Genomic DNA, 16773 nt, shown 5'->3' on the forward strand with positions numbered 1-16773 from the left:
CAAATGCTTCCTTTAATTCTCTCCATATCCACTTAGACACTCAAATGCTAGACCGTCAAATTATGTCTGAATCACTCAACTAGGCCTTTTAAAATTAGTTATACTTGGATTATTAATGTAAGAGGATATAATACGTTTATTTCCACTTTAGCAAAACAACACAACTTAACGTGACTGCTGCTTTGTTCCCGTACAACCTCCAAGTTAAGGACTCAGACTGCATTTATTTCTCATACGAGTTATTCACAACTGGCACTTACACAGCCGGAAAATGGATTCTAAATTCATGTTTCTTCTGCAGAGGAAAGCCCATTTAGTTTACTGCTTCTTTGCACAGTTATTTGTGTTAAAGGAAAGGTGAATAAAGTTAAAAAAGCAAATCAAGTAAAACATTTCTCATCTCATACTCCCCAGCACTGTTGAAAGCTATAATTTTTAAGTCATGAAATCTGAGCTCTTTCAAGAAAATGCTTTTTGTTTTGGACAAAGTGAGAGTAGGGATCCATATTTCCTGAGAATTTAAATATATGGATTGGATGAGCAAAGCAGAGAGACCCTGTTCTATCAGGCTTGAGTTTCAGCCAGAACTGATTGATAGATCCTTTAGAAATTATCCATTATCATCAAAGTATCCATTTGATAGTTTACCTTTCCAAAAAATCCACTGCTGGTTTCTTCCTTTCAAAGGAACACTAAGCTTTTTGACATGAAACATTCTTTATATAGAAAACATCATTAGTGAATTCCTGGTGAGGAGCCATATGCCCCATATGTGGAATTTTCCATTTTATTCCCCATTTACTGGTAGGAAGTTCAGGTCTAATATTCTGAGGTACAACAACCCCTTCATTAGAAGAGTAATGGACAAGTAGTTCAGGACTCTTTGATGAGCACTAATATTACATTTCTGTTCAGAAGCTTATTCATGCCTCTTGTTTCCCCACATGGTAAACAGCAGATAATAAAGATTAACAAAATAATTAGTTGATCACTAGCCCAAGTTTCTGAGCATATTTTTCTTCTAAAAGTAAATGATACTATCTTTCCCAGTTCTTAACCCACAGACCATTGTTATCAGGTAGATATGCATGCTTCCAGAATCTTTCCTATGCATTTATCTACAGAAATGAATACAATTTTCTATGTGTGGCTTTATATATAAAGATGCTATATATTAGCAGAGTTCTATAACTCTACATTATATGTACAGATCACCTTGTTTCTTTAAATTGATGGAATTCCATAATGTGAATATATCTGAATAAATTTAGCAATTCCCCTATTCAAAGACATTTAGATTGCCTCCAATATCTTGGCATTCAACAACAACAATAAAGGCTTCAATAGACATCCTGGTACATGCCTCCTTGTGAAGTTGTGGAAGTGTTATTTTCTGGCATTAGATAATAAAATTGAAGCTTGATTTGATTTCTAAGGTGATGGTCCCACTTACCAATCCCTCAAGCTGTGTTTGATAGCATATTTCCTCCATCTGTTCACTTGTCAAATTCCTTGATCCTTGTGGTCCATCTCAGAAGGCATCCACCCTTTAAGATCTTTCTTGAAGTCCCTGATGGGTTGTAATCTCTCTTCCAAGATTAACCTGAGCATTCTGTTCATTAATTCTCTCTTAACATCACCTCTAAGATTCTCTCTCTTTATGTCAATTTGGTTACTTACTCTATCACTTCTACTTGATTGCAAGTTCTTGGGGGCAATGAATATTTTTACCAGCTTCAACAGGGAGTGTGGTGCTTGTTATATTTTAGCTGCACCAGGAATATTTAACTTTTGATTTTTAGAGGAATTTCATATCCAGGTATGAAAGATATATTCATATCTTTTTTCTTCCAAGGAAAACCACATCTAAGGAATTGAAGGCAAACTGCCTTGGGAGACTTGTAGTTTAACTAAACTTGAAAAACAGGAAGCTAGAATATTATTTTGGATCCATATACTTTATTTCTTCTTCTTTGTTTGTTATGATAGAGTTTATAGCGTTCATATCAAAATACCATATGAACACTTCTTTTTCCCAACCATGGGTATTTTTTAATTACCTTGAGGGGCTGCCTGCAGAGTCTGACCTAGAAAAGGCTCACTTGAAGCGCATCCAGCAGATGTACAAGCTCTAAGTGTGAAGCTGTAGTTGGTGTATGGCTGGAGACCTAGAAAGAGCAAACAAGAAATCAAGTACCTCTTGAGAGGATTATTTATTATCAGGTAAACACTAGCAGTCACATGCAGAGTTGCAGATATGATATCCAAAATTTTTAAGAGCAGAAAACACTCCAAGGGAGAAAGGAACTTCATAAGTAGCTCAGTATTAAAAGAAATTTCATTTCTCAACTGATAAAACAATAAACTCCAAGCCTTCAAAGAGATCTGAAAATTCTTGTCATCCACCCATCCATCTATCTTTCCATTAACTCCCCTGTACCAGGTATCATTGAAGAGACTCCCCTGCCGAGGGGATCGAGGTGCTCCATCTCCCAAACAGCCCATTCCATCTCTAGAGAGCTCTAGAGTTCTTTTTGTTTGGTGTGAAAGTCCTTCTTTATATTGTGGTGAACTCTTTCTAACACTTCCACCCACTAGGGACACAGAGAACAAATCTAATTTCTTTTCCACATGACAGTTCTTCAAATATTTGCAGACAGTTATCAAATCCCCCCTGAGTTTTCTCTTCTCCAGGCTAACCATCCCAGTTTCTGCAACTGCTTCTTATATGAACAGGGGCAGGGAGGAAAAAAAATAAAAAGAAGGTTAGAGTCAACATTTTTAGCCCCAAGCCATATTCAGTTCATATTAACTTTTCTTTTAACTTTGCATTTCTTCACCATATATGCCCCTACTCTACTATCTCACAATTCGGTAGTTTTTTGTGAGGTATGTTGTTCTTGTGTTTACACATAGATCAGACATATTATGAAGAGGGAACAGTGTTTACTCTCTCTTTTATATTAAGATGTATAATGTAGCACAGCAATTGCTCAATAAATTCTCCGGAAAGAAGGAACAGCAATCCACCGACAACAGATACACTGGTATCTGTTGGCAATCCACAGACAGCAGTTATATATTGTTCCATGTCCATTCCAAACTCCGTAAGGATCCTTTCCCCCCACCGTGCCCCCTCCATGCCCCCTGGAACCATAAGTTCATTTCCTAAGTCTGTTTCTCTTTTGTAAGTTCACTTGTCTCATTTAATGTTAGATTCCCTGTATAAGGAATGTCATTTTGATACTTCTCCTTCTGTCTGCACACACTGCTATATTTAGAATGGATCACCAACAAGTTCCTACTGCGGAACATGGGGACCTCTGCTCAGCGTTATGCGGCAGCCTGGATGGGAGGGGAGCTTGGGGGAGAAAGGATATATGCATATGGATGGCAGAATCCCTTCTCTGTCCACCTGACACTGTCACATTGTTAATCAGCTATAAGCCAACACAAAATAAATTTATACGTTGGTAGATTTCACCACGGCATTGTCAATGACCTTTCAGAAGTGACTTAGCTTCATTCTGCTTTCATCTACTGATCTGTAAAATAAGGAATCACTGCAGCTAGTCGCTAAGGCTGTTGAGAAGTACTTAGAGCAGTACTTAATTTTAGTAGAAGCAACTTTAAGACTCAGCAGCATTCAACAAGAATACATCGAGGCTAACATTCGTTGCCTTGACTCCTGGGCAAAGTAAAACAAAGCCAAAGATTTAAAAATATTTTCTGATAAAAGAACAGGACAATATCTACATCAAATAATTGGGCTAAGTTACAACATGGATCCAGTAAATTTCTATACTTATTTTTTCATGAATTTTGAACTGTTTTCACATATTCTATTCTTTTGGTGAGCAGACTCTTCTTCCAGACATTTATGTGTCACTGTCACCTTACGTATATCTGTTCAAATGCTATATTTTAAAAGATTTTGGTCTTTATCTACACACAGTTTATCTACACACAACAGCCAGTACTTTTTATCCTCTAAAATTACTTTCTTCTTTCATAGCCTTCCACACTATCAGATGTTTTATTACATGGTTATTTATTTATTGCTTGTCTCCACCTCTGTGACATAAGCTCAAAAAGAACAAGGACTTGGTTTTGCCCAAAACTGTATCCTTTGAATAGTGACAGGCACAAAGCAGGTGCTCATTAAGTGAAGGAAAAAAATTAATTAACTAGTTCACTTAGAATTGGAGCAGTAGTCTGACTTCTCTGCTAAAGCCATAATGTTCTGTAGCTGGAGCTGCTCCAGGATTCAGCTTCAAAACCCTTAGTGTTTCCTTATCAATTTAATGATAAGATGTGGATACTTATTTGATTATAATCTTCTACTTGGCTGCTATGGAGGATTTACATACTTCTGATAGTTACCTGATTTACAGATGAGGGATATGATGAAAGATCTAGGCCATTTCCAAGCCTTGTGGGTTTGATAAAAGCTTATAGGAAAATGCTCAAGATTATAAAATATAGAGCTCAAGAGAAAATGGAAGGAAATATTTAAGAATGAAGGTCAGGGATGGCGGTGACTGATTTAGTCTGGCAAAGTTGCCTTCTTTACTCCCATTACTGAAAAATGGGGTCTTGATCCTTGTAACACCATTGTATCTGAGTATCTTAGTTTCTCACTTAGAAGGTAAGCACTTTGAGAGTAAGGATGGTATCTTTTAACGTTTTTAAAATCATTTCTCCCCATGTATTCAACATGTTTCAAAATTTTTTTAAGGAAGACCAGGTCATAAAAGCATCCAATAAGGATGGCATGGTTGTGATGCTATGATATGTCCATGTACCATCACAAGTGTGATGTGACCAAACAGGCCCTTCCTCTTAATTCCATAGGGATTCTTGCTCACAGCATCAATTTCATTGAGTAGGAGATTCTTCTCTACTTGCATAGAACTATTAAAATAAAAACAAAACTAATATAATCTATGAGCAATAAATATTTTCTAGATTTTTTCCCCTTGAATGTCAGGCTTAAGTATGGCTAGCAAAAATGAAGCAATACTTGATTTTTCTCTGGAATAGTCTGACAAAAAAAAAAAGCCTTTGTTCACTTCCGCATTTTGTATTCTGGTTGGTCTGGTTTCAGACTTTTGAAGGAAAACTTAGGATGAGTCTTAGGAAAACAAGAGAAAACATTATCCCAGAGGTGTACTAAGATTGATTAGAAGATTGAAGGTATTTGTAATGAGGACTGTAGTTAAAAGAAAATCTATATATATAAAAACAAAAATTGTTTTTTCCTTACAAAATTTTTCTAAAGGGGGTTAAGTGTCATCCATTTCACACTAGAAGACAGATATATGGAGGTGGTACAGCCGCAGAGCCATCAGCCCTTAAAGAAGTTTTGATAGACCAAGGAAGGTGTGCCAAAGGAGTCTGCCACAAGGTGTTTAAATTGAGAGGGGTGGGGTGGTTTAGTAGAGGATCGGGCCAGAGTTAGTGAAGGAATATACATCTCTTGCAGACACTGGAATACCAGAATTCAGGGTGGTGGGCAGGATGTAGAACTAAATATTAAGCAGAGAGCACTGGTCAAAAAATCAAAAGATTATCAAACTAAGTGAGGTAAGTCAGAGAGAGAAAGACACATATTATATATCACTTGTATGCAAAATCTAAAAAAAAAATGATGCAAGTGAACTTATTTACACAACAGAAATCGATTCATAGACATAGAAAAGAAACTTATGGTTACCAAAGGTGAAAAGGGTTGGGGAGGGAAAATTAGAGGAGTTTGAGATGAATAGACACACACTATTATACAGAAAATATTATACTATATTATACTATACTATATTATATAATATACTGTAATATTACACCATACTATTATACAGAAAATATTTTCCTGTATATATACACATATATATATGTATATATATATGTATCATTGCCAACAAAAGTCCATCTAGTCAAAGCTATGGTTTTTCCAGTGGTCATGTATGGATGTGAGAGTTGGACTATAAAGAAAGCTGAGCGCTGAAGAATTGATGCTTTTGAACTGTGGTGTTGGAGAAGACACTTGAGAGTCCCTTGGACTGCAAGGAGATCAAACCAGTCCATCCTAAAGAAAATCAGTCCTGAATATTCATTGGAAGGACTGATACTGATGCTAAAACTCCAATACTTTGGCAACCTGATGCAAAGAACGGACTCCCGGGAATGACTCTGATGCTAGGAAAGATTGAAGGCAGGAAGAGAAGGGGAAAACAGAGGATGAGATGGTTGAATGGCATCATCAACTCCATGGACATGAGTTTGGGCAAGTTCCAGGAGTTGATGATGGACAGGGAAGCCTGGCGTGCTTATGTCCATGGGGTCGCAGAGAGTCAGTAGTGACTGAGAGACTGAACTGAACTGATACAGAAAATGATAACCAACAAGGTACTACTATATAGCACAGGGAACTATATTCAATATCTTCTAATAGCCTATAATGGAATAACCTGAAATATATATGTATATATACATATATAACTGAATCACTTTGATGTATACCTGTAACACTGTAAATTGACTATACTTCAAAAAGAAAAACTTATAAAAATAAGTCAGAGGAGTTCAAAAACATCTCCAAATCAAAAGGAGTGGAAGTAGGGAATTGGAAAAAAGAAGCAAAGTTTAAAGAACCAGAAAGATTAGAGTGGGAGGCATGAGGCTGGAAGTGAAGGGGGCAGGGATGATGACTTATTCGTGGGCAGTTTGTCTCCCAGAGATGCTTCAGCCCCTGCAGTGCTGGGCATCTGACCAGGTGAAAGGACCAGGTGGGTCAAGCATAGACTCAGACTCATTTCAACTGACATCCACTAGCTTGTATCATGCAACTCTACACCTGTAATATTTAACTTCCAGAGTATAGTCATACATTTTTTATAACAAAACTTGAATTTTCTTTGGAGAAACCAGTCTTTGGCCACTATTAGGCCTTGTGCTTGGTTGAGAGGACACTTCGCCCAGATCAGGACACAGATCAATGCTCAATCCTGAGCAATGGTAGCAGCATTCTGTGACCTCATTCAGGCCACTGAAAGCTAAGCTTAGAAACAGAACTTTCATTCATTTTTATATGGTTCTCTTTCCACCGTATAAAGCTTGAGAATGGAGGAGAGCTCAGAGGAAAAGAAACTGTGTCCTGCAGATATCATTTGGAGGAAAGAAATAGAGGAAAACAATAGAATGGGAAAGACTAGAGATCTCTTCAGGAAAACTAGAGATACCAAGGGAATATTTCATGCAAAGATAGATACAATAAAGGACAGAAATGGTATGTACCTAACAGAAGCAGAAGATATTAAGAAGAGGTAGCAAGAATACACAGAAGAACTATACAGAAAAGATCTTCATGACCCAGATAACCACAATGGCATGATCACTCACCTAGAGCCAGACATCCTGGAATGCAAAGTCAAGTGGGCCTTAGAAAGCATCACTACGAACAAAGCTAGTGGAGGTGATGGAATTCCAGTTGAGCTATTTCAAATCCTAAAAGATGATGCTGCAAAAGTGCTGCACTCAACATGCCAGCAAATTTGGAAACCTCAGCAGTGGCCACAGGACTAGAAAAGGTCAGTTTTCATTCCAATCCCAATTAAAGGCAATGCCAAAGAATGCTCAAACTACCATACAATTGCATTCATCTCACACACTAGTAAAGTAATGCTCAAAATTCTCCAAGCTTCAATAGTATGTGAACTGTGAACTTCCAGATGTTCCAGCTGGATTTAGAAAAGGCAGAGGAACCAGAGATCACAGTGCCAACATCCGTTGGATCATAGAAAAAGCAAAAGAATTCCAGAAAAACATCTACTTCTGTTTTATTGACTATGCCAAAACCTTTGACTGCGTGGATCACAACAAACTGGAAAATTCTTCAAGAGAAGGGAACACCAGACCACCTGACCTGCCTCTTGAGAAACCTGTATGCAGGACAGGAAGTAACAGTTAGAACTGGACATGGAACAACAGAATGTTTCCAAATAGGGAAAGGAGTATGTCAAGGCTGTATATTGTCACCCTGCTTATTTAACTTATATGCGGATTACATCATGAGAAACGCTGGCTGGAAGAAGCACAAGCTGGAATCAAGATTACTGGGAGAAATATCAATAACTTCAGATATGCAGATTATATCACACTTATGGCAGAAAGCGAAGAAGAACTAAAAAGCCTCTTGATAAAAGTGAAAGAGGAGAGTGAAAAAGTTGGCTTAAAACTCAACATTCAGAAATCTAAGATCATGGCTTCCAGTCCCATCACTTCATGACAAGTAGATGGGGTAACAGTGGAAACAGTGACAGATTTTATTTTTGGGGGGCTGAAAAATCACTGCAGATGGTGACTGTAGCCGTGAAATTAAAAAGATGCTTGCTCCTTGGAAGAAGTTATGACCAACCTAGACACATATTAAAAAGCAGAGACATTATTTTGCCAACAAAGTTCCATCTAGTCAAAGCTATGGTTTCTCCAGTAGTCATGTATGGATGTGACAGTTGGACTATAAAAAAAGCTGGGCACTGAAGAACTGATGCTTTTGAACTGTGGTGTTGGAGAAGACTCTTGAGAATCCCTTGGAATGCAACCAGTCCATCCTAAAGGAGATAGTCTTGGGTGTTCATTGGAAGGACTGATGTTAAAGTTGAAACTCCGATACTTTGGCCACCTGATGTGAAGAACTGACTCATTAGAAAAGACTCTGATGCTGGGAAAGAGTGAAGGTGGGAGGAGAAGGGGATGACATTAGATGAGATGACTGGATGGCATCACTGACTCAATGGACATGAGTCTGAGTAAACTCCGGGAGTTGGTGATAGACAGGGAAGCCTGGCGTGCTGCAGTCCATGGGGTCACAAAGAGTCAGACACGACTGACTGACTGAACTGAACTGATGTCCTTTGGCAGCCCTGAGTGAGCCACACCTAAAGTCTACATATGATTTTTGTTTGTCTGTTTCATGAGCCTTTAAGTGCCCATTTGTTAACACTGGTTGAACTGTTTTTGGTGACCTTCAAGAAATAGAGTTACAAGTGATACTACTATTATAATTGCTAATAATGTTACATGTGTACACAGGGTCAGAGTCGTCTATGTTACACACAGAGAACATAAGGAGCTATTATTATTGTGTATGACGTGATCTGCCTTTATATGAGCTAGAAAGAGGTACCAGATTATGGGAGAGAGAATTAGCAAGAACACGCAAAAGTCTGGTGAAAAGGTGAGGAGGTTTCACCTTTAATATCACCAGAACAAGAAATATTGTCCCTGCCTCAAGGTAGGAAAACAGGCTGAGAGAATCAAATAGGGACATGGTGAACAATGGTCGGGTTGGAGTAGGGACAAACCAATGATTTTAACACCAAGTCCTGTGCTGTCACCATCAAATAAGAGTTATATCAAACACAATGAAAATTTTCAATGACTGCCTTCCCTCTAAAGATTAAATAGTATCTGAATGATATAAAAGGGGTAGAAACCATTGCAGTTATTCTTAAAGTGAAATACAATGGAAGGATTTCATTCAAAACACAAATTAATACAAAAGTTAAAAACCAAAATTTGGTATTTTTTATTTCATTTTTTTCTCCTCTTTTCACTTAACTCTATACACTAATTAAATGTATTTTTTTGAGAAATGCAGTTATTCTCTAAGGAAGTTGCTTATTTAATTGCATAAAGAACATAACAATTAAAGTTTCAGTTCCATACAATTCAGTTGTTCATTTGCGTCCAACTCTCTGGGACCCCCACAGACTGCAGCATGCCAGGCTTCCCTGTCCACTACCAACTCCTGGAGCTTGAACAAACTCATGTCCATCAAGTCGGTGATGCCATTCAACCATCTCATCCTCTGTTGTCCCCTCCTCCTCCTATCTTCAATCTTTCCCAGCATCAGGGTCTTTTCAAAAGAGTCAGCTCTTTGCATCAGGTGGCCAAAGTATTGGAGCTTCAGCATCAGCATCAGTCCTTCCAATGAATATTCAGGACTGATTTCCTTTAGGAATGACTGGTTTGATCTCCTTGCAGTCCAAGGGACTCTCAAGAGTCATCTCCAACAGTTGAAAAGCATCAATTCTTTGGCACTCAGCTTTCTGTATAGTCCAACTCTCACATCCATACTGGAAAATCCATAGTTTTGACAATAAAGATCTTCGCTGGCAAAGTAAAGTCTCTGCTTTTTGATACTGCTGTCTGTTTGTCATAGCTTTTCTTCCAAAGAGCAAGAGTCTTTTAATTTCATGGCTGCAGTCACCATCTGCAGTGATTTTGGAGCCTAAGAAAATAAAGTCTGTCACTAATGCCACTGTTTCCCAATCTATCTCTCATGAAGTGATGGGACTAAAGCCATGATCTTTGTTGTTTGAATGTCAAGTTTTAAGCCAGCTTTTTCACTCTCCTCTTTCACTTTCATCATGAGGCTCTTTAGTTTCACTTCAATTTCTGCCATAAGGGTGATGTCACGTGCATATCTGAAGTTATTGATATTTCTCCCGGTAATCTTGATTCCAGCTTGTACTTCATCCAGTCTGCCATTTTGCATGATGTACTCTGCAGATAAGTTAAATAAGCAAGGTTATAATATACCACCTTGATGTACTCCTTTCTCAATGTGGAACTATCGTTCTATGTCCAGTTCTAACTGTTGCTTCTTGACCTGCATTCGGATTTCTTAAGAGGCAGGTCAGGTGGTCTGGTATTCCCATTTCTTTCAGAATTTTCCACAGTTTGTTGTGATCTACACAGTCAAAGGCTTTAGCGCAGTCAATGAAGCAGAAGTAGATGCTTTTCTGGAATTCTCTTGCTTTTTCTGTGCTCCATCAGATGTTGGCAATTAGATCTCTGGTTCCTCTGCCTTTTCTCAATCCAGCTTGACCATATGGAAGTTCTCAGTTCAGGTACTGTTGAAGCCTAGCTTGGAGAATTTTGAGCATTACTTAGCTAGCATGTGAAATGAGTGTGACTGTGTGGTAGTTTGAACACTCTTCGGCATTGTCTTTCTTTGGGATTGGAATGAAAACTGACCTTTTCCAGTCCTGTGACCACTGCTGAGTTTTCCAAATTTCCAAATTCCAAATTGAATGCAGCACTTTCACAGCATCGTCTTTTAGGATTTGAAATAACTCAGTTGGAATTTTATCACCTCCACTAGCTTTGTTCATAGTGATGCTTCCTAAGGCCCACTTGACTTTGCATTCCAGGATGTCTGGCTCTAGGTGAGTGATCATGACATCATGGTTATCTGGGTCATGAAGATCATTTTTGTATAGTTCTTTTGTGTATTCTTGCCACCTCTTTTTCATATCTTCTGCTTCTGTTAGATCCATACAGTTTCTGTCCTTTATTGTGTCCATCTTTGAATGAAATGTTTCCTTGGTATCTCTAATTTTCTTGAAGAGATCTCTAGTCTTTCCCATTCTATTGTTTTCCCCTATTTCTTTGCATTGATTACTTAGGAAGACTTTCTTATCTCTCCTTGTTATTCTTTGGAACTCTGCATTCAGATGGAGATGCATTTTATCTGAAACTAAAGTTTACTTAACATTTACTACTTGCAGGCCTTCTTCCATGTACTTCCTAGACATTAATTGACACCATTAAAGCCCTTGCGGAGTAAGACAATTACTCCCAGAGGAACTGCTGTTCTCTGCTCAGATAACAGGAGCCAAAGCATAGACAGATGAAGGAACTCACCTCTGATGACAGAGATAAGAAAGGGTGAGGTCAGGATGCAATTCTCCGCAGTTGGGACTTACCTGGTGGCTCAGACGGTAAAGCATCTGCCCATAATGTGGGAGACCCAGGTTCAATCACTGGGTTGGGAAGATATCCTGGAGAAGGAAATGGCAACCCACTCCAGTATTCTTGCCTGGAAATCCCACGTACGGAGGAACCTGGTAGGCTACAGTCCATGTGGCCAAAAAGAGTCAGACACCACTGAGTGACTTCACTTTCTTTCTTTTCTTTTTGGGCTGAAAAATGTGACCCAGAGCAGTTGGATCAGTCCTATGAGGCTTCTAAGTAAAGTGGCACAGATCCTTCAAGGCCTAGTAATACTTCTGGTAATATAAAAAATCCAAATGAGGCTAGGTATTTTAATATTTTCATTTGGAATATGAGCACAATTCATGTTCAGAGGCAGACTCAGCTTAGCAGTCTGAAATTAGACTCTTTGGGTCTAATCCTTACCTACCTATCAGCTACTACCACAAGCCAGCTTATTGACCTCAGTTTCCATACATGTAAACTGCGGGCACAGGAATATAGACTGCTTAACTGAACCACAGGCTAATATGAAAGACGACAATGGATGAATCCAACATTTGCATATTCTATTCTTAGGTCCAGTAGTCATGTACAAGGTGAGAATTAGACCATAAAGAAGGTTGAGTGCTGAAGAATTGATGCTTCCGAATTGTGGTGTTGGACAAGACTCTTGAGAGTCCCTTGGACTGCCAGAAGGACAAACCAGGCAGTCCTAAAGGAAATCAACCCTGAACATTCATTGGAAGGATTGTTGCTGAAGCTGAAGTTCTAACACTTTGGCCACCTGATACACAGAGCTGACTCATTGGAAAAGCCTCTGATGCTGCAAAATACTGAAGGCAAAAGGAGAAGGGGACAACAGATGAGGAGATGGTTAGATAGCATTACTGACTCAATCAGTCAGAAGTGAGTTAGTGACTGAACAACAATTTCTTAGGTCTTGTATTTTTCCTATTGTTAGAGGATTGATTTACTAATAGACTTGGTTCCAACAGTCTGTAAGTAAACTGTGGATTGCCACGAGGTATAGATGATTTACATGAACTGGATGACCTTTCATATATATGACTCTGTAAAACTCAATAAAATCAACACATTTCAACTGGAATCTGCTGTCACTTTAAGGAAGCCCCTATTGGCAGTCCTTAAAATGAGATATATTTGAAATATTAGCAACAGGCAGTGAAAAGGGCACACCAATTGAAAACTACTCATGAATTGATCAGGATGAGAAAAGGGAAATAAAGAGATGTCTCCAAGGAACCTTTCTGACTGTAACTTAATCCTAAAGTCAAAGAGTAGAAGGAGAAAAGAAAACATCATTCAACTGCTCAGCATTGAATTAAAAGAGTAAGAAATCGCGACTGTAGAACAGAGAAAGACAAACGCATGGAGAAAAGCCAAGTATTTAACATTTCAGTGGAGTGGAGATTACTGTGGTTGCAAATTACCTGAATTTCCCTACAGGGAATCGTGTTCTCTTTTAAAGGAAAGAGGCATACTATAACCAAACTCATTACAATTACACTTTCAAGTAACATTCCTTTCAAGAGTAAATATGTGTTAAAAAGAGACTGCAAAAAGTCTGCCTATGGATCATAAAAAGATGATTTGGAAAACAAAACTCATGGCTCTGTAAGTTACATTGGATGTACTCTATAAAGAACAGCTTGTTTCTTGTGTTTAATCTCCAGGCAGTCACGAAAAAGCTTTTTGTTCATCACAGTTTCAGATAGCTAGTGCTACCTCAAAATAGTCATTCAGTTGTCCTAAATATCATCTGTTACTCTTCTGAAGAATTACCAAATAATCCTAGAGAATATGTAATTTCACAAGTTCCTCAGTCAACTTGGTTAGTGATTAGTTCTAACCAAGTGCTAGAGGCCTGAATTACTTCAAAAAGCTTTTGTTAGGTGGTTACCAGGTATTGGCCACTCTGGGGGCAGTTACTTGTCCTGGCACCAGTTCACTCAAACTAGATGCTTGCCCTGGCCCATGTGAACCACATATCTAGTTTTACTGTTGAAAAGAGCTGTCTTTTGCCTCCACCTGCCTGGGATCTCATTAAATGATTTTCCCCTCCCTCACCCAAGAACATTTCTGCTCATGGAGATTCCCAGAAACACCCAGCAGTCACTGTGATGAATAGAGCTATGTCAGGGCTTGACTTTGGATTAACCTGATTCCACGTGAAAATTGAGATATTCAAAACTGGTACACTAAGGGATCATGGAATCACTTTAGATACACCAAATGTGCATTTAAATTATGGTTTGTGTCACAAAATTTGATTCTGAAATATTTCAGGAGCTCACAAGCTAGGGTCCCCTTTCCCGACAGTATCATCCATCATGATCTCAGCAGTGTCCATCCCTCTTAGTCAAGCCAATTTCTTGCCTCTCTGAGAGCAGCCATTGGCACTGTCCATTTCTTGCATCAAGGCTTTGACGTAGGAGTTTAGGTGATATCTCATATGAACCACACATCAAAACATCAAAACTAGGGGGATCTTGCATTTAAAACACCAGTGAAAGAACTTTTAATTCTGACTACTTGCTACAAAGCTTATTTGCATTCTTAATTCCGTATTTAATGTGTAATTCTACACCAGAGATTAAGCTCCTCTCCCCAGTATCAGAGTGATCAGATTCATCACAAGAAGCACTTCCTAAATGGATCACTAATGTGGCAGGCTCTCTTTCCAAATATATTAACATTTAGTTCAGTTCAGCTCAGTTCAGTCACTCAGTCCTGTCCAACTCTTTGCGACCCCATGAACCGCAGCACACCAGGCCTCCCTGTCCATCACCAACTCCCAGAGTTTACTCAAACCCATGTTGATCGAGTTGGTGATGCCATCCAGCCATCTCATCCTCTGTCGTCCCCTTATCCTCCTGCCCCCAATCCCTCCCAGCATCAGGATCTTTCCCAATGAGTCAACTCTTCGCATGAGGTGGCCAAAGTACTGCAGTTTCAGTTTCAGCATCAGTCCTTCCAATAAACATCCAGGACTGATCTCCTTTTAGATGGACGGGTTGGATCTCCTTGCAGTCTAAGGGACTCTCAAGAGTCTTCTCCAACACCACAGTTCAAAAGCATCAATTTTTCGGTGCTCAGCTTTCTTCACATTCCAACTCTCACATCCATACATGACCACTGGAAACACCATAGCCTTGACTAGACGAACCTTTGTTGGCAAAGTAATGCCTCTGCTTTTTAATATGCTATCCAGGTTGGTCATAATGTTCCTTCCAAGGAGTAAGCGTCTTTTAATTTCATGGCTGCAATCACCATCTGCAGTGATTTTGGAGCCTAAGAAATAGTCTGACACTGTTTCCACAGCTTCCCCATCTATTTGCCATGAAGTGATGGGACCAGATGCCATGATCTTATATTTCTGAATGTTGAGCTTTAAGCCAACTTTTTCACTCTCCTCTTTCACTTTCATCAAGAGGCTTTTTAGTTTCTCTTCACTTTCTGCCATAAGGGTGATGTCATCTGCATATCTGAGGTTATCGATATCTCTCCCAGCAATCTTGATTCCAGCTTGTGCTTACTCCAGCCCAGCGTTTCTCATGATGTACTCTGCATATAAGTTAAATAAGCAGGGTGACAAAATACAACCTTGACGTACTCCTTTTCCTATTTGGAACCAGTCTGTTGGTCCATGTCCAGTTCTAACTGTTGCTTCCTGTCCTGCATACAGGTTTCTCAAGAGGCAGGTCAGGTGGTCTGGTATTCCCATTTCTTGAAGAATTTTTCACAGTTTATTGTGATCCACACAGTCAAAGGCTTTGGCATAGTCAATAAAACAGAAGTAGATGTTTTTCTGGAACTCTCTTGCTTTTTCGATGATCCAGCAGATGTTGGCAATTTGATCTCTGGTTCCTCTGCCTTTTCTAAAACCAACTTGAACATTTGGAAGTTCATGGGTCATGTACTGTTGAAGCCTGACTTGGAGAATTTTGAGCATTACTTTACTAGCGTGTGAGATGAGTGCAATTGTGTGGTAGTTTGAGCATTCTTAGGGATTGCCTTTCTTTGGGAAAGGCAGTAACATTTTCTTTGGGAAAGGCATATTAACAATATTAATAAGATAATCCAAGGAAAGACCCTTGCTTTTGATTTTTGTATCACTGTATTAACAAATATTTTTCTGCCTTGGAGTTTGGTGTTGTATTAGATCAAAGCCTCTTTTATCCTACATTTTCAATCAGAATCTTCTTCTCTAGAACAAAATGTGGTATCACGTAGCAGCAAAGTCTGATGCTTAAATGATCCACAAAAAAGACATGTATCTCAGAGAAGGAAACTGGATAGAACTGCTGGGAATGAAACAGAAGTAGCGATTGCCCAGGCAAAGTACCTTGGAATATCTGGGATTCCAATGGATTTTTTTTTTTTCCTTTAAATACTGGTGTCTAGACAGCTGATGCATATAATGCTTTGGCTATGATATTATATCTGTAAGAATGATAAAAGAGAAGAAGAAATATTGGTTGATGTTGTGCTATTTTTTGCAAGTATTTAGGCTCCTTGAATTTGAAAAATGAAAATAAAATGAATTCTCACATCTACTTTCACAGGGCTGATGCCTGGTGGCCAGTGCAGGTGGTAGTGGGGGAAATACAGCCCAGAGCATCATACATGACAACAGAGGCTCCTGAAGTTGCTCTGAGGACACAATAGCCAACCCTGTTTTCATCCTGTTTCAGTTAAAGATTTATTTACTATATCAGTTCAGTACAGTTGTTCAGTTGTGTCCAACTCTTTGTGACCTTATGGACTGCAGCATACCAGGCTTCCCTGTCCATCACAACTCCCAGAGTTTGTTCAAACTAATGTCCACTGAGTCAGTGATGCCATCCAGCCATCTCATCCTCTGTCATCCTCTTCTCCTTCTGTCTTCAATCTTTCCCAGCTTTCTAATGAATCAGCTTTTTCCATCAGGTGGCCAAAGTATTGGAGCTTCAGCTTCAGCATCAGTCCTTC

At 39.0% G+C, this 16773-nt stretch overlaps 1 protein-coding gene across 1 annotated transcript in view; it reads right to left on the reverse strand.

Moving 5' to 3' along the window:
* Positions 1-16773, reverse strand: part of USH2A (usherin) — a 905205-nt gene that overhangs the window by 193870 nt on the left and 694562 nt on the right. Inside the window, exon 55 of the mRNA XM_065936753.1 lies at positions 2061-2168. Within this exon, the coding sequence (XP_065792825.1) occupies positions 2061-2168 (108 nt within the window). The remainder of the gene's footprint in view (positions 1-2060; positions 2169-16773) is intronic.

Source organism: Muntiacus reevesi, chromosome 5 (assembly GCF_963930625.1).
Source record: "Muntiacus reevesi chromosome 5, mMunRee1.1, whole genome shotgun sequence".
Lineage (NCBI taxonomy): Eukaryota > Metazoa > Chordata > Mammalia > Artiodactyla > Cervidae > Muntiacus > Muntiacus reevesi.